The following is a 19,013-nucleotide window of genomic DNA, read 5'->3' as shown; positions in this document are numbered from 1 at the left end:
GCACAGGGTGCCCAGAGAAGCTGGGGCTGCCCCTGGATCCCTGGAAGTGTCCAAGGCCAGGCTGGATGGGGCTTGGAGCAGCCTGGGCCAGTGGAAGGTGTCCCTGCCCATGGCAGGGGGTGGGATGGGATGGGCTTTAAGGTCCCTTCCCACTCAAACCATTCTGGGATTCTGCTCTTTCAGGGGTGCAGCTGTGCCAGGAACATTTGAGGGAGTTTCCAAACAAACAAGAGCTGTTCCAGTGGACCCTCCAAAGGCTTCACTTGAACAGCTTTACCTGTAGGTGCCCCCTCACCACAGAGAGACCACAAGAGCCAGTCTGAAACCACCACTGAATCCAGGTGTCTGTGGCTCCCATCTGAAGATAAACCACTGGATCTCAACTCCCAGCTGTTTCTTTCTCCACTAAATATGGACCTGATCCAGCTGGAGACAGGCTCCCTAATAAACTGTCATTAGATCCAGCAAAACTAAGACCAGGACAAAGAGTGCAGCCACTATTTCAGTCAGCTAAACAGCATCTGGAGTAGGAAGAGAGGCCAGGGCAGAAGCACATGGCAGTGCACAGCCTGGTGATATAACTGTGACACCAGCCCAAACACATCGCCTAAATAGGGGGAACATTGCCATATTTGAGAAAGAATCCATATCCACATCGATATTAAGTCCTTTGCTAATCTTCTTTGCACAACAGCTCTAAAAATACAGCAGGGAAGATGCCTGAGATCACATGAAGGACAGCTGAAGCCCCACGCTGCAGTCACAGCAAAGCTGTTCCCGGAGCACCCAGACTTCCCATCCCTGCAGACTCTGAGCTGAGCAGGAGAGCAGCCCATTTCTGTGCCCAGCATCCTCTTCTCAAAATCACTGTGCAACAGTCCATTGCTGCTCCAACAGGGAAACTGAGGGAGCTTATAAAGACACAGAAATACTTAAGTTTTTTCAAGCCATCATCAGTTATGTCTCCTCCTCTGGGCTTTTGCAGAGTCCAAGGTGGACAACAGAACACCCCAGAGAAATAAAAGGCACAGAGTATTTTGTATTAATTGTTTTAATGCTTTGGCTGCCTGCACTTGCTCTTTCAGCTCCTTGCTGCAGGAATTCTGCCCTGAGCAGGATACAGCAACTAGGATTTGTCTCTCCCTTCTGTGCCTCTCCCTTCCCAGAAGGAACAACAGCAGTGTTGTGCCACCACTGGGTGCTCAAGTGGGTCTATTGTGGGTCTGCAGTTCAGGCAGACACTGTGATGACTGAAGTCTCCAACAGGATCAAATATATATATATAAAAAATATAAAATTAATGGTGCCATGAAGCCACTCCCTCCCTTCCTCTAAATCCCACTGGGATTAACACCTCACACCCAAACCAACCATTTCACAAGAGGTGCTGGCTCAGGCCCACCAGTGTCCTTCCCGAAATCCAATTTGTCAGATTTCTGACAAAAGAATTATGGCAAAAATCAGTGCTTTTGTTATAGTGGACTGTGACCAATAGTTCAAAGTGTCATTTAAATCTCTGCAGTCCTGAAACTGAAATTAAACATTAAATTTCACAAGAGTGAAGACAGAGGGATTTGGAATCTGTTTGAACTCATCAAGATATTTTGCTTAGAACTATAACCAATTATTTTTGGGTGCATCTGAATATAAAGAAGAAATAAGCATTTAGATATAGTTCATTGGAATGAAAAAATTCAACAAAGAAGAAATTAAATGAAAAAAAATTACAAGTGAAACAATTTCTAGCTGAAAAGTTAAAACATGCAGGAAAGTCAAAGATCTCAGAGGTTCAGTAGTGTCAGATTCTCCATTCACACTGAAGGGAGCCCAAACTAGGATAAGGATATTTCCAACTGGTTACAGTGACCTCTGCATCCCAGCAAAGACCCCTTAGTGTCACTGAAGCTGACAAATGATTAATTACAGGGAGCAATCATTAATAGTGATATGGCTGACTGTGAAATCAGCAGAATGCTCTGACCAAGGTTTTGCCCCATGATCTCCTGGGAAATGTGTCCAAGTGGTTTTACCTGATCTGGTAAATATCCATCCCAAATGGATTATGGGACCAACACTGGTAAGTGAAAATCAGCTTGTGAGAAGAGAGTTTGAGAACAGTACAAGAAGCCATGCTTGAAATTGTTCTAAACTGTTGGTTAAATACACAATAACCAACACAAACGCCACATCTGTGAGAAGAGATTACTCCAAAGGTCAGCCAGATGCCAAACAAGAACAAATTATACAAAACCACAAGTGTCAAACCCCAAAAGTGACATTCTAAAGCCTCACAGCCACAGAGAAAAGAGGAAATTACCCTCCTCTACACCCCCCCTACTCCACCCACTCAGCCCCTTCCCCTGCAGAGCAGGAGCCCTCTGCAAGTCCTGCACATTCCCAGTTCCAGGGTGTCAGAGATCCTGACAGTGCCAGAGTGCTCCTGCCCCTCCACTTTAAGAGCTGTGTCACTGCTGGTTCCTACAGGACCCACAGGACATGGCCAGCAGGCAGGATCTTTATAACAGCTCCTCCTGTTTCTCCTTGGCAGGGTTTTCTAGGAAGTGACCTTGAAATCAATTACACCACAGAGGCCTCAGGAATGCACAACAACAGGGATGTGTAACCACTGAATTACTGCAGGAAACAAAACACCTCAGCAGCCAGACCCCCTGCACACCTCGAGGCAGCTCCCTCCAGCCTGCTGGGTCCTGAGCGGCTTCCATGTGCTTCCAGAGGCAGCTTCTGTTAGATGGGACTTCAGGAGTGCAAAAGCTGGGGGGGGGGGGGGAACAACATCGTGTAGAGCACAAAGAAACTTAATTGTGATGCACCTGATGTAGACAGAATTTATAGCCAATATTACCTGAATAAGTGACAAGGGTAAGACTTCATCCTTGTGCTAAAACGCTTCAAGTTTTCTTGATCAGACAATGTTTAAATCTGTATTAATTAATGAGATTCTTCAAGGTCATGTTACAGCCATGTGCAGGTTGCCAGGAAAAAGGAACCTCTGTGTTCAGAGGAAAGGAAGTGAGGAGGAGATACAATACCAGGTTTTGAGCTGAAGATGCCCAGATCATTATCCCTTTGAAAAGAGATGATGAGAAGCAAGATAAAGACACCTCATCACTTTTATGTAAGAAGTGGAAGCATTTGGAGCAGCTTTTGAGCAGTTCTAATGATACATAAATATTCCTCTGCAGATTCAGGCCTTCTAGGAAAAAGTAATTTCATCCTGCAGTCCCTCCCACTGCTTGGTCTCAGTGCTGAAGGGAACCGCAGAGTCTGCACACACCAGACACAATAATCCACGTGCTTTGAACAGATCAGATACCAGCTTCCCACTAACCACAAAGCAAGATAAAATATACAAGGAACAATGTGGGAGGGACCAAATGCATATTTAGGGTACAGAAAGGCACTGATTCAGGGAAAAGGGAACTTCATTTCAAGGAGGTGCAGAGTATGCACAGTAAAAGTCTTTGGGGTGCAAGGGAAAAAAAGAAACACTTCTGTTGGCAAGAGGAAAAAGATCTGCCAACGAGAAGTGCATGGGACAACAGTAGCCTGGCTACAAACATTGACCCAGTGTTATCTCTGCCTGGACTACAGCCAATAATTTGCCTCATTCCTTCAGATTTTGGTGAAAGAAACAATTCAGGGAGCAGCAGCATCTATTGCAATACAGGCACAACTGAGGGCCACAGCAAACCTCCTAAACCCAGGCCCTTGCACTGCAGCTGCACAAAGGCATCCCAGGAAGCCACCAACGTGCCTGACCTCCTGTCTGAGGAGGAACAATATCCCATTCAAGCTACCCTGCTGCAGCCTTCTCCTCTGCTGGGAGAAGGAACTCTGTGTGGAGCAGTTGAGGTCACAAACAGCACAAAGCTTTGGCCTTTACCAAAAACTATCGAGGTGACACCTTATCCAGGAACCACTGTGTGCCACAGCCCAGTGTGGAGAGAGAGAAACCAAAATGGGAAGGCAAGGAAGCAGAGCTCTCGTGTGACTAACGCTTGAAAGAGCAAAACACGGCAGTCAAATGTCACATCACACATTTACTGCTTGATGATTCACCCCAAAATCAAACAGGCTGGCTCACAAACTAATGGCTACTTGGAAGGACACTCTGTCATTGCCAGAAGCCAGAAGTGAGAATTTATACAAATTGGCCATGATTCAGGATCAGACTTGGGCAGGTCACTGTGCTTAGCAGTTAAAACAAGCCCATACTGGTTGAGATGTAAGAATTAATTATGATTCTAAATTTTACCACCTCTTTTAGTCCCTGCTGAAGAGTTTATAATTTGTCTTCTGCACCTACACATTCAGTAGAGAAGGGTCTTTTAGTCACTACTGGAACATGAGATAAAGGTGATACAACAGAGCTGGATGTGTCTTCTTGGGCTGTGCCTCTGAACTGGAGCTGCCTTCAGAGCTCAGCCATCCCTGCACCAGCCAGCACCCACCAGATTTAGCTTGAGACACAATTCATCCTTCAAGGAAATAACCTCCATGCTGCAGCTGGAGAAGGTGATTAAACCTGTAGAGACTCTTGGAATTAGTGTAAATCTTCTCCAGTCCACACATGGTGCCAGCACCATCCTGCCCAGCAGCAGCAAAGCAAAGCTCTCAGAGACCTTTGTCACCCCCACAAAACACACTGAGCATGACGTGCAGATGTTGCCAGCAGTTCTCCAGAACTCCCAATGAATAAGCAGTTCTTCCACCAGCTCCTTCCAGAAAGCAGCTCTTCCATCATCCAGCAGCTGTGACAAACAGCACTCACTTTCTACTCGCTTGAGGGGAAACATCCCACACCACAACCCCAGGAGAAATGTCAGCTCTTTCCCAGCTACTGCTCACTCTCAACCTGCTTAATGCCAAGGGAGGAGGTGGCAGGGCCCGGGGCTGAGCACCCCAGGGCAGAGCCAGCCCAGCTGACACACAGAGCATCACTCCCAGGCTCCTGGTGCCAAATGCTGCTCAGCAGGAAGATGAGGGAGTATTTTTAGTGTATCTTGACAGCAGGGTTTCAAGCCTTCAAGTCACACTGAAGCATCATGTCTTGAGTCAACACTAGATTATCTCTTAAGTGCATAAAATGTTAACCCAGTAGCTTCTGGCAGTCACAGCAAACTCACCTTCCAAGCATGGCAAAAAGCAGGGACAAGGGAAGCTGCCTTCTTTAAAATACCTGGCACAGCCCATGGCTGCAGGCAGACCATCCACATCCAAGGAGGACTTGTCAAGAGGCAAGTTCAATATCCCCAACAATCTATATGTTAAAAGCAAATCTATAACAGATATCTATAATCTGTAACAATCAATAACAGACAAAGCAGATGCTGTTTTGCAGGGATTTCTTAACTATTGCTTAGGTTATTATCAAGGCATTTCATGTCATGTGTGGCATGGACTGATCACCAAAGAACACCTGTTTTGAAGCATTTTCCTCCCCTGCACATTGGTTCTCTCTCCATCTCCAGGGTCCTGCCACCCAGCAATACCATTTCAGGCAGTACCTAAAAGCTGTGCCATTACCTGCATCCCAGCAGCTCCAAAGGAACTTCCAAGCACTGGACACACTGCAGAGCTTCCCTGTGTCACCTGCAGCTACCCAGGGACACAGAGGGCAGCAGGATCCTCTCCCCTGGCACTCCTGCAGCTGCTGCACTGAGAGCTCCACTCCAACCTCTCTGGCTACTTCACACAGCCCTCTGTGCCTTCACTTCTGCTTCTGAGGATTCCAGCTGCCAGGAACTGCTCTGCTTCCCTGCACCAAATGCTCTCCTGGCTCCAGAGCTCACACTTGAAAGTAGAGGCTATGAGCCAGCATCAAATATTTTAGTTAAGATTCTACTTTTCTTTATCTAAATCCAGGCTGTGATGATACCAGAATAGCGACAACACCTTGGAGCTCCAGATGGGGCTATTCCAGCCTGTAATTACAACTCAGCATGCAGGAACCCCCCCCCCAAGTGTCCTCTGTGGTGCATCAGTGCCATGGCACTACAAGTGACCTGATAAACAACCTGCAGCACTCAGGAAGCAAGACAGCAGCAGCCTTTGAGACCTGGCTGGGCTGTGAACACACATTGAACTGTCACTCTGAACAAACCCACAGAGCTGACGTGATCCTTGCTAGACATCAGCCTGCTCGTGCATGGTACAGCTCTCACACCATTGATCTGTTACAGGCACACCCCAAGCTGTTTGGGTGTTAAGTAGCAAAAGGAGGCTCAGAGGTTCTGTTGCAAGAGCACCACTGCATCAGCCAGTGAAATATCAAACCCTTTAAGACACCACAGCATTAGGGAGGAGAGCACATCCAGCATACCAGGATTTAAGCAGTCTCTTTATACACTCAATCTCCTAAAGGCAACAGGAAGAAGTCATTAAATAAAGCTACTTAAAATCTAAAAACTTGAACACAATGCATGTTGAAGCTGAAAAGAAAAGTAAGTTTGAAAAAAGAGTATGAAAAGCAGTTCTGGCTGTCAGGACCTGGCCTCCAGCATTCAGTTTCTTCTCCTGCAGCTAAGCCTAACAGCCAAAACAGCAATGAGCTGTTTTCAATTAGCCTGCATCTACAAACCTCCTAACACTGGTGACACAAAAGAACGTTGGGATGGCTGTGAAATGAGTGATGCATTTTGATTTAGGTTGTCCTGGATGGTTGACTCTTGCATGTCACCCTGGGCCAGATCCTCAACTGCTGGAAAGGAGCAAAAGCTTTGCCAGTGCGCAAACAGTGCAGAGAAGGCTGACGACTGAGGGGCAGCAGTGAGGACCACTGCCAAATCCAGTGACAATCATCAGGACTGCTCCTGAGGGTCAGGCACAAGAAAAAGACATCTCACATTGGGACCACAGATGTTTGCTTTTCATGGGTATGACCCTGTGTACAGGATGAGAGAGTAAAGATGATGGAGAAGGAATATTTCTGCTGCTTGCTCCATGAGAAGTAAGTTATGACTTTAAATAAACTTGCAGCATTTGCAGCCTGAATTAAATTTGTCACTCAGCTCATTAGAACCTCTGACACTCAAACTGTACTGAGCTGAAACAGAATCATCCACTGTTAATTTCCTACTTTATCTTATCTATGAAATAAAAAACTGCAGATCAACCAAATGTAAAGAACCTTGGAGGCCTACAAGAAATCTGGAGACAGACTTTGGATTTGGGCATGGAGTGACAGGACAAACAGGAATGATTTCACCCTGCCATAGGGCACAGTTAGATGGGATATTGGGGAAAAATTGTTCCCTGGGAGGGTGGGGAGGCCCTGGCACAGGGTGCCCAGAGAAGCTGTGGCTGCCCCTGGATCCCTGGCAGTGTCCAAGGCCAGGTTGGACACTGGGGCTTGGAGCAGCCTGGGCTAGTGGGAGGTGTCCCTGCCCATGGCAGGGGTGGGATGGGATGGGCTTTAAGGTCCCTTCAACGCAAGCCATTCCGTGATTCAATGAACACTGAATTGCCACTAAAACCAGAAGTGAGGGAGCTGCTTGGAAGTGCAGGCCAGGAGCTCAGATGGTGCAGCTTTCACTTGCAGACCCAGGCAGGGAACTCAGGAGCTCCCACAGGTCTATCAGAGACTCTGAGTGAAGCTGGAGATGAGAAACACTCCCACACCAAACAGGCACCGCCAGAGGAGCCACCCCCACCCAAATTCTCGCTGCAGGAGCAGAATTGCCCTGGCCTGATGAGCAGCACTCAGCCAGCACAGAAACACACACCAAGGCTCTTTGTGTGTGTGTGTGTGTGTGTCCAAGAGCTCGGGCTCCCAGCTGCTCAGATAGGTGTCAGCACATGCCGTGGGCAGCACCAAGAAATGAGGTCAAGCAGAAAGCAGCACTGACTCACATCAGGCACATGTGGGGCTCCACGGCAGTTTTGTCTCAAGCACAAAATACAGCTGCAAAGGCAATGGGAGCTGATGCTTCTGCAAACCCCCCAACACCTGATCTTTGTGCTTTTTTTCCAAAATCACGACTTATTTTTATACAGCAGTGCAGAAAGATCCCTCTCTTGCAGCAGAAACCATAAACTGCTCTTAGCAGGGAGAGCTGAACATGAAGTGCACTGTGGCAAGAGGAGGAAACCATTGACAAGTGTCGTCAGGGATTTCTCATTTGCACCACTAATGCAGCAACTGAAATTATCCATCACATACAGAAGACCCTGTAAGGTCTCTGGGGGGTTATTCCCAACCTGTAGCTTTAGGGACCTAATCCTATAAATCCTCTAAAATGTGTGAAAATGGCCGGTGTCAACGGTGACCGTGAAGGGCTGAGGCACTACTAAAAATAACAGGGACTCAACTCCCTACCACGTTCAAAGCTGAAACCCTCCAGCTACAGCTATCTCATCTAACCTAATAATTCATTGCAAATAACATTAAACATGCAATCTCTCTCAGCTCTGTTTCCTGCATGTTGGACTCGCTCACCCTAACCAAATTCTCGTCCCCCAATACATCAGAGAAGGCTCACAAATATTTACATCACTCATATGTGGCAGAGGTACCTCTCCTTCTGGATTTTTCATTCATTATAACATTTTTTAAAAATCCCTTTTAGCTTTCCAACTACAACTACAACAGAAAGAAAATGAAAAGCAAGTTTATACTTGGGAATTTTCTTGGCTGTAAGATAAAATTAGAAGACATGCAATGTCAGATCTGCTGATCTAACTGAAGGGAAGACAAGATGAGGCCCAGAGAGGCATGGACAATCCACTGGAGGAACAGCTCCATTTAAAAGAGGACACACACAAAAAAGATAAAATAGAAAGGAAAAACATGACAAGATAACAAAGCATTACAGAAGTCAAGGTTCTTTTCAAGTATAAGGGATAAAGGTGTCAGGCACTGAATATGTGTTTGAAATACTTTTGATCCATTAATGTGAATCCAAGTTAGGAACAAAGCAGGTGGAAATGACTACAGTGACCTTGGGCAGGTGCGGAAAAACCACCCTTTCCTTAAATCTTTTTTAGAAGGAAGGACAAGAAAAAAGAAGAAAATTCAGAACTCCCAAATGACAAGAAAAGACTTGTTAAGCTGATTCCTTTTTACTTCCTCAGATGCAGAGGACTGGCAAAGAGAGCAAGGAGGGGAATGTTCTTCCAAGGACTTGGAACACACGTCAAATCTCCTGCCTGCAAATGCTCCAACCCCAGCTGCAGAAGCATTAGCAAACGGCAGAGTGTAAATCCAGAGACAATTACCCTGACACACAGTAACAAAGGTACCACCAGGAAAAGCCCTGGCTCATCCCTGGAGCGCAGTCCCAGGCACACACATGGGCTCTGCACAAGTCCAGGGAGGACAACTCCTGCTCCTGAGGGTGGGAAACACCATGTGTGTGAGCCAGGTCAGGAAGCAAGGAATTGCTTGCCAAACTTGGCTGTGACAGCCCTATTTCTCAGACTCTCCTATGTGAGCAAAGCACACCCACTGCTTTCTACAGTAGGGTCCAAATGCTGGAGGTTCTGAGGGAAAAATGCTTTTCCCAACTTACTTCCTGTGTTCTGTTCAGGCTGTGTTGTGAGGGATGACCCTCCCCAATGAGGAATTAAACACAAGTGTACCAGGCTGAAGGGTGCGCAGGGATCTGTAAAACATGGAGGTGTCTTGGGGTCACCCCTGCGACCTCTGCTTTCCTACCACAGCCTGAGACCTCGGCACTCCAAAGGTTCCCACACAGCATTAGAGGGGAAAAGATGAAAGCAGCTGAGTATCAGTGCTGAGGAAGCTGCTGTCAGATTTATGGTGAAGGAGATTAACAGCAATGCCACGTGCTGAGGAGCAAAACAGCTTCACTGCACACCCACTCTTCCCTGCAAAACTTCCAGCAACTGACAGCTGGTACCTGACAGCTCTGTGAGATCCATGAGATCCTCGCTGCCTCCACACAAATGGGAGCTTCCATCTGAACACAGCAACAGTGGTAACCAAGTCTTCATCCAGCTCAGCCTGCATGGACCACCACAAGATTGAAATGCTGCTTTGGAATGGCAGATCCTGCTGGGAACACAGGATTTTCACAGGACATCAAGGGGGGGCGGGGTGGGGGTGTAAGGGGTCTGTATTCAGCTCCCTAATCTGCAGCACAGTCTGCTGTGTGACCCTGGAAAAGGAACTTGTTCATAAGAAAGAGGACTAACAACTTTGCTAAGATTTGCTGAACAACTAAAGGATGACATTTACAACCCCAGCCCTCAATTCCCAGGGAATTTTAAGTTCTGTTATGCTGAAAAACTGAAAGCAAATAAAACTAAACCACTTCAAAATTAAGCTCACCAGCCCCTGTCCTTTAGGCATGTGCTAACAAGCTTACAAAGGATTTGTCTCAAGGCCACCCTCCTCTATTAGCAGCGAATCGACTGAGGAGCATCTGGTGGCAGCTTTATCCTGCTAATAGAGACAACAGGAACGTGGAGAGGTGTGCATGGAGCAAAGGCTCCCGGGATCTTCATCACAGATACTGGTGTCTTATTCTCACACAGGATGCACTGAGAGAGCAACGAGCACAGCCAGGAAAGCTTCACTGCCACAAATATCAGCCCCAGACTGGTCAGGGCAATTCCGTGGCACGTTACTGGTTTAGCTGTGAACAAACATGGCAAATCTGGGTAAGACTGGGAGAAAAAGGGGTGGATTTGGGAGGGAGCTCAACTGTCAGCAAAAGCAGTGTTCATCTGGATGATCAGAGAGCAAAGTGAACAGCAACCACTCTAAGCTGCTGCTACCTTTGGGGTTCCTTATTCACAAACCGATTCCCCCAGTTTTAACAAAATAAAAGACTGGAGACTCTTTTGGATAAAACAAATCTTAAGGCGTGTATTTCTCAGGAATCTTGAAGAGGCCACATTGTCAAGAGGAAGTCAGTAGAGTTCCTTCCATTCACGGGTTTCATGTCAGCTGCCTGCAGCGGCTGCAGCTTTCCATCTTCTCTCCTGGGCTCCCACAAACTAAAGAAACTGGGAACAGGCAACGGAGGAAGCAGCAGGATAAAAGTGGCAAATACCAAGCCTGGGGATCCCTACAGCTGACTGAAATGCCCAGTAGATTACAAAACAAATCTTGCAAGACTTCATAAACAAGCTCCTCTAACAATGCCCAAATGCTCAGGGCTGCCCTTGAAATGCAACAGCAAACCTTTGAGAAGGGTATTGGACTCACACCTAATTGTGACAAAGGCCACAATATCACAAAGAAACTCTGCCTAAAGCAGCTCCCATGGTCAACAGCAGCTTTCTGCATCACCAGTGAATGAAGCTCAATGACAGCCCTCAAGCCCCTTGTGGAAATCACAAGATTTGGAGAGAGATCTCCTGACAGTTCAATCACAGAGTGGACAGGGAAGAACAATACAGAAGATTTTTCCCAAAGATTTCCAGCTTCTAACCAAATCAAAAAGCTCAGTATTATTCAGAACCCAGTTGTAGATATATCCATACTACAGTGCTGATTGGGATCACATCTGGACAGATTGTGAACTGAGTGGCATTTGGTGATATGGCAAAGAAGGTGTCTGGCCACAAACTGACCCTGCCTAACAATGTCAATTTTTTTTTTCCTTCCTCATCAAAGAATAAATACAGAAGGTTGGATTTTCTTGGGTTTTTTTCCCCTTCTAACAACTAAACTGCCATTCTTAATGCTGGGATACTGATCCTTATTTTTCTTGGAAAATTGAAGGAGGAGAGCTGATGCTCTGCTCCTGCAGTAGGTCTGTCACAGACATCCAGCCAAACCCCCAGTCCCCCACCTCCCACTGGCCCTCAGCAGCTGGAGCAGGAAAAGTGCTGCGTGTTACTCACTGCCATGACGAGCTCAAAAGGGTATTTGTAGACTCGAACTGGGGACTGGTATTTCTGCACCATTTTTACCACACACCTGTAATAGAGAGAAATTGGAACATTTTAGATCCCCCATGCCAAGCAGCGCAATACATTCCAGGCAATTTTTACAGACCTTACTAGAAGCTTTCTTACAAACAGAGAGAAGGAGATTTATTAGGTAGAATATCTTGCCCAGTAAGTGGCAGAGACAGAGGCAAGTCTCTGCAGTCCCAGTCCGGGGCTGTGTCCAGCATCCTGTGCTGCTTCCCAACACTACTGCAGTAAATTCAACCTGCAGCTCCAACAAAACTCACGCTAATTAAAGCGCAGTACAGAGATGCAAAGCCAGAATGAAACGTACTCTGGAGAAGGAGCCTGTCTTAGGAGCCTTACAGAGCTCCACGGCAATTCTTCCCCCTATGCCCCTTCCTTACCTTATATCTGTAATCATTAGGCAAAATTTTTCTCATTGAAAGCTTCCACAGCTTCCCATATCGCGGTGTTTTAAATGCTTTTGTGCACAAAGTAGGATTCAGTTGTTTTAGCTCACTGAAAGGAAGGAAAAGGAACCACCATGCTGAAAGAACATGCCTGATGTTAAGCTGGCAATCACATCCCACTGCTAGGATGCCCACTGTTCCAGCTGAACTGAGGCAAGAACTACAGGCAACAGGAACAATCCCGTCCTCAGCATTTCCCTGCTCCCAGCCACCTCTCACTGTTCTCATCAGGATTCCTCCCTCAGACTCTCCTACCCGGGTTTTAACCCTCAAACATGCATCAGTAACCAGCATCTCAAGGGAAGTACACAAATCATTTTAAAAAGCATTATTAGGTTGCTTTCTGCAATTCCTTTAGGAATTCCTTTGCACTGCTCCTACTAATACCATCCACGAATATCAGGAACACAAAAGGCTGGACGGCTGGTTGGAGGCACTGTGCTCATTCCACCCCACTCAAATTCCACTGCTGAGCAGACACAGCCCTCGGCAACATGACGCAGTGTAGCGCTGAACTCAACAGTCAGAGCACTCAGACAACTTATCCCTGACATTTTCAGCCCAAAACCAGAGGTGAAACATGAATAGGCAATAGATTCTCCCTCAAAAATTACTGCAAAATGCCATCACACTGTAAAATCTAAGCAAGGGCGAGGGGAAAAGGACTTTAAAAGTTTGAGTACCTGAGAATGGGGGATTTTTGGAGAAATAGGGTCCAGCGATCAGACAGTTCCTCTGCAGAGGATCACATTACCCCAGGAGCAAAGGTCAGGACTCGCTGGATCTCTCAGTCTCACTGGTGCTAAAAGCCAGTCCACGCCAAGCCAGTCAATGCAGAGAGAACCTACCAGCAGAGCATCCAACCCAGAGTGCAGTGAAAGGAGCAGGACAAGCACACCCCAGGAAGCCCGGGCTGCTATCAGGTATCAGATACCCGAGCCAAGAGGCACAGGGCACCTTGGAACACGACCTGTAACATGATTAGGCTGGGCGGGGACCCTCCCCGTGAGCGCAAATAGAGCGGGAGAAGCCTTGTCAAGCACATTTAGCTGGGATCTTGCTTATTCTGACCTCACCTCCTACACCAGGAATTCCTGCACCTCTGCAGGAGGTCACAAACCTCCACAGCAGGAAGGCTCAGGACAGACCAGTCTAGAATCACCCACAGCCCAGAAATTAAGTCATCAGCCACAGAACAGTGGGATGGCACAAGCTGTAGCTTAGCAGCCTGAACTCTGCTGCTTGGACAGACACACTGCTCACTGGCAGCTGCTGGACCGACTGCCACAGGCTTATTGCCTCTGTGCTTCGCCAGCTGAGGGAAGGCTGGAAAAAAGAGCCAGTGACTATTACACCCACAGGAAGCTGTGGAAAAATGACAGCTGATAACTCACACCTGCCCTAGAAACCTTTCATACCTCGGGAGAGTGCAGTGGCAGCAGACCTTCTACACCCTCTTCTCCAAATAGAGCTGTGAGACCGTCATTGTGCTTCTCAAAGCAACAGAGACTCCTGCTATAATTCCTGTGAAAAAAAAAGGAAAAAAAACATCAGAAAAAGCAGTGAAAGGTGGCTGCTTTGCCCACCCAGCGGCAGATGATGATTAGCACTGGTAAAGACAAAGAGTCTCAGGTGTTACCATGGAGCACCTGGGCCACATTAGCTCAAGACGTGCATCTTCCCAGGGCTTTAGCACCACGGACAGATGTGTTTTTAAAGCCATCTCGTGTTCCACTCAAATTATAAACAGGTATATTCAACCACCAGAAAGAAACCACCCAACCAAAGAGTATCTCTGCTCCTCAAACATCCATTCAGCTCCAGAGTGGCCCAGGCTCCCTGCTCGACTTCCTATTTGCATCTGGCTAAAAAAACATATGAGGAAAGACAACTCAGGTGAAGAGCATGACCACATAGAAACCCCAATCCACAGGTGGAGCACACCTGGAGTACCATGGGGAAACACCAGGAAAGAGGCTCAATTCCAGCTGGCCAAGCCCAGAATAGTTGATAAAAGCTCAGAGGTTGGAGTTGCCAATGCATTGAAGCAATACATCTGGCTACTAACAACTATCCCAGGAATAACAACCCTAACCATCCTAAGTAGATACTAAAAGTATTTCAGTTCTTACCCACCTGAACACAGAAAACAGCAGCAGCCACCACATTTCTCAAAGCATCCTGTGACACACTGTGCCAACAGCACAGAGCCCTGAGAGCCTCAGTTCCCTGGGCACCCCTTTTGCTCCAGCCCACACATCAACTCCTCCGAGAACCAAGTAGAGAGAGTTCATTACAAGCTCAAGATCCACCTGCTGGGTGTACCAGGGAAGGAGGTGGGAAGAGGAGGGATATGGACCCCTGATAGCACTTGCTGTAACTCTGGGAGCATTCCAGAGAAATGGATTCTGAAGAAGCAGTGGTGCACCCCCAGTGTGCAAAGCTCCCCCAGCACATGAGCCAGACCTGTGAGGGCTCCCGTGAGGAACACACATCGCTACACACAGCACAGGGACAGGCAGTGACATTAACTGTGTGTTTCCTTCTCCTCTAGAATCAGCCACAGTGCACCTGAGGGATTTTCCACATGCTTGACTTCTATTCTGCTATTTGTAGGAGCAGCTTACTTGACAGAATACAGCCAAATGGCTGGAAATCAGAAACTGAGAGTATAGATAAAATACACAGAAAGCCCTGAATCAACCCCCCCCCCCCCCCCCGCTTCTCATCCAGGCACAGAACACAGTCAGCTCCTACCACACTGGAGCTGCCTGTTGGATGTGGAACTGGCAGCAAGTGACTTTATTAACTTCTCCCACCTGTGGTGGCTGCTTTTCATCTTGAAGAGAACTGAGCAGGTTTTTTTTTTGTTTGTTTTTGACACAGAACTGCTGAAAATAGCAGGATTCTTGACTTCCTCAAATACCATTACACCACGTGAAAGCCAGCTGTGGCACCCAGCTAAGCTGACATTTCCAGTTAGAAAAGGGGGACTCCACGGGGCTGTATTCTTTCCTCCTCCCTTCTAGAGAAAGGTGGAGAGAAAGGTGTGCAACATTTCCTCTGCCTGGAGTGCCTTTCTCTTAAGGAGATATTGTAATTGATGCTTTACACACAGATTAATAACATGGTACCAAGCTGTAGGATATTTATTAGAGCTTTTTCACCTAAGAACTTAAGAACAAGTCTTTTGAAGCTTGATATAAGGAAGCCTCAAGGTGGAACGGCACCACAATAAACCTTTACCATCTTTTAGAAGCAGACACCTGCTCAGGCAGGGCTTGATCTTGCCCCCAGAGAAACACCTCTGGAGGAGGTGAAGCAGCACAGAGGGTGCAGGTCACTGTGCTGAGGTGGAGCCTGGGCACTGCTCCTACACCTGGCAGAGGTACCTGGAGTCCTGGTATGGATCAAAACCAAAGGCAAGCAACACAAACACCCAAACAACATTTACACATTCCTGACCACACAATAAACAAGAGTCTTTTTGGCTGAGGGGAAGAAGGAAACGGAACAGTGTCCAGCACTCTGCCCTCAGAGCTGTTTCTCTTCCATGTGTGTATCACAACAAGCTCCAGGCACAATATTTCCACACATCTATCTTATAAGGTAATTTTCTCACCAAAAAACCACCATGGAACTTTTATGCACAGCAACACATTAACTCCCTGCTATTTGCCAGCCTGCAGCAGGAGATAAGCATTCCTGAAGGAAAGCCCCTCATTCCTCACCTGCCTACTCCACAGGAAGTCATAGCACATCGATTTATCCATCCACAGTATAGGAAATAGTTCAATTCTCAAATACAATCTAAGAACGGAGACACAGAATCCTGGAATGGTTTGCATTGGAAGGGACCTTAAAGCCTATCTTCTTTCACCCCCTGCCATGGGCAGGGACACCTTCCACTGGCCCCAATGTCCAACCTGGCCTTGAACATTTCCATGGATCCAGGGACAGCCACAGCTTCTCTGGGCACCCTGTGCCAGGGCCTCATCAAACTCACAATCCTTGTTCCCAGTCCCTCTCCAGCTCTCCTGGAGCCCCTTTAGGCCCTGCAAGGGGCTCTGAGGTGTCCCTGGAGCCTTCTCCTCTCCAGGTGAGCACCCCCAGCTCTCCCAGCCTGGCTCCAGAGCAGAGGGGCTCCAGCCCTTGGGGCATCTCCATGGCCTCCTCTGGACTCACTTCAACAAGTCTATATCCTTCTTGTGCCAAGGACCCCATGCTTCAGTTTAACGTGCAAATCAAGAGTACACCCAGGCAGCAGCTCACTCGACAGCACAACAAAGCACCAGCAAACTGTTTCAGTCTGCCTTGAGTGAAGTTTGCAGCTGTATTTTCTTTGAACAGAGGCTGGCTGTCATCAGCCCCACCAGGTAAGTAGTGCCATCAACTCAAGCGCCTTCTCACCATCTACAGACCAATTTTACTGCTTGGAGGAGTTAAGCCAAGTGACCCAGACAACATACTTGGTTCACCTAGAAGCTGACTTGAAAACATGGAATTACAGAATGGTTTGGAAGGGACCTTAAAGCCCATCCAGTTCCACCCCCTGCCATGGGAAGGGACACCTTCCACAATCCCAGCTTGCTCCAAGCCCCGTCCAACCTGGCCTCGTACATTTCCAGCTTCTCTGGGCAACCTGTTAAATCCATCAATGCATTTAACAGCCATTGAGCGAGGTCATCCTTTAAGTTTTTCGAATACTTCAGGGCTGCTTTCAGGGTAGATTTGTTGAACCCCAAGCCCCCGGGCAGCTCGGCGTGCGCGGCTCCCGGAGCCGCTGGGGCTGATGCTGGGGTCCCACTCGCAGCCCCCTCCACGGCTCAGCCCACATGGACGAGCCCCACCCGCCCCTCGGCCGCGTCCGTCCTACTCCCCCCAGGCACGACACAAACCTGACAACTTTAAAACCGCTGTCTTTTGTCCTTGACCTGAAGAGATCCCCGGCCAGCCCGAGCCCACCGCCCGGGTCTTCACCGGCTCCCTCCCTGATCCCACAGGATTATGACTGAAATTCCCCTCTCGGCTTCCCGTGGCTGAAGGATAGCGGCTGCCGGCGCCCCCACACCCACCACCGCCCCTGCTGGGTCCCCTCACGACGGGCCCGGGCACACCGGGCGGGAAAATCCTCACGCCCCTCACGCCCCCCCCCCCGCCCCTCTCTCACACGGCGGTCCCGAGGGACCCCGGGAGAGAGCTGTCCACCGCGGCCGCCTCCCGTATCCCACACCCATATTCCCGATCCCATATTCCCGATCCCATATCCCAGCTCCCTCCTCCCCTCCCGCCCGTCCCGCTCCCTCTCACCGCGGGCGCGGCGCAGCCCGGCCGGACCCATCCCGCCCTCGGCGGCTCCCGCGGCTGCCGCGGCCCCGCCCCTCGGCCGGCCCCGCCCCGGCCCCGCCCCCCGCGGGGCGCTGTCCATTGTGCTGAGGGGGGCGCGGGCAGGCCCCGCCCCCGCGCACGTGCGGCCCCCCCGCCGCCATCTCGCTGAGGGGAGGGTGGGTCCCGGCCGTGAGGCGCGAGATTCATGCCCAATATCTCACCTAAACCTGCCCTCTGGCAGTGGGAAGCCGTTCCCCCTTGGCCTGGCATTTCATCCCTTGTCGTAAGTTCCTCTCTAGCTCTCCTAAGCCCCTTTAGGCATTGGAAGGGGCTCTAAAGTCTCCGCGGAGCTCTCTCCAGGTGAAGACCCCCAGCTCTCTCAGGCTTTTCCTACAGCAGAGCTGCTTCATGCCTCTGATCATCTTGCTGCCTTCTCTGGACTCGCTCCAGCAGCTCCATGTCCTTCCTGTGCTGAGGACTCCAGACCCGGGCACGTCTCCAGGTGGGGTCTCATGAGGGCAGAAAGGGAGAATAACGAGGGATGTCTGCGGAGATGAGCTCACCCCATCCCACAGAGTGGTCACAGCAACAACCCTGCCAGAGCTCAGGGAGTGCTTGGACAATGCTCTCAGGGATGCACAGGGTGGGATTGTTGGGGTGTCTGTGCAGGGCCAGGAGTTGGACCCGATGATCCTGATGGGACCCTTTCAGCTCAGGATATTCTATGTTTCTACGATTCTCCCCAAACTGGCACCTGCCCTTGAGGAGGAGGAACCTGCTCGGGTCAGGGCTGGAGGAGGCAGAGCCACAGGTCCCAAACAGAACCTAATTCTGTTCATCCCAGAGTGGATCAGCCCTTCATGAGCAGAGGGACCTGCTCACCTCAGCCCTTAACTCTATCACTGCACTGTATTGTTTGATTTATTACGTGGCTTATTACACACCTGTGAACCCACACCTTGAGCAAATATTCCCCAAACTGTACTCTCCAATGAGGTACAAGGGGATAACCCAGCCAAGCGACACTGAGAAGGACACTGGGATGCATCCTCACCTCTCAGCTTCCCCCTCTCCTCCTAGCTCTGAAAATCTGTGCAGTGTTTGGTGAATCTTGGGGAGCTTTGGAGCTCAGGGTGAGTGGCCCCTGTTTGTCAGGCTGTGTGCTGAGGAGTTGTCACCAGCCAGTGACAGTCCTTGAGGCCGTGGCTCTGTGGAGGAAATGATGCCAGCACTGCCCGACTTTGGGGTGTCAAGGAGTGGTGGAGGAGAGGGATATGGGAGACCAGCTGGGGAATGTTTTGCACCTTCACAGCCTCCTTTCACGTTCTT

The 19,013-nt window shown here is 48.9% G+C and overlaps 1 protein-coding gene across 6 annotated transcripts in view; it reads right to left on the bottom strand.

Annotated features, from left to right (window-relative positions):
• Nucleotides 1–17,741, bottom strand: part of SEC14L5 (SEC14 like lipid binding 5) — a 39,865-nt gene extending 22,124 nt beyond the window's left edge. Inside the window, exons 1-5 of one of the 6 annotated variants that reach the window (XM_032125690.1) lie at nt 17,667–17,741; nt 13,775–13,880; nt 13,040–13,200; nt 12,291–12,405; nt 11,836–11,911 (exon numbers count right to left, since the gene is read on the bottom strand). In XM_032125690.1, the coding sequence (XP_031981581.1) occupies nt 11,836–11,911; nt 12,291–12,307 (93 nt within the window). In that variant the 5' untranslated portion in view covers nt 12,308–12,405; nt 13,040–13,200; nt 13,775–13,880; nt 17,667–17,741. Of the gene's footprint in view, nt 1–9,881; nt 9,986–11,835; nt 11,912–12,290; nt 12,406–13,039; nt 13,201–13,774; nt 13,881–17,254; nt 17,383–17,666 lie in introns of those variants that run through there. The other 5 variants (XM_032125691.1, XM_032125692.1, XM_032125694.1 and 2 more) reach the window with 5 other exon arrangements.
• Between the last annotated feature and the right edge of the window lie 1,272 nt (nt 17,742–19,013).

The sequence above is a fragment of the Corvus moneduloides genome, chromosome 16, assembly GCF_009650955.1.
Source record: "Corvus moneduloides isolate bCorMon1 chromosome 16, bCorMon1.pri, whole genome shotgun sequence".
NCBI classification, from domain to species: Eukaryota; Metazoa; Chordata; class Aves; order Passeriformes; family Corvidae; genus Corvus; species Corvus moneduloides.
The sequence above is the reverse complement of the archived record's forward strand: the minus strand, read 5'-3'. Positions and strand labels throughout refer to the sequence as shown.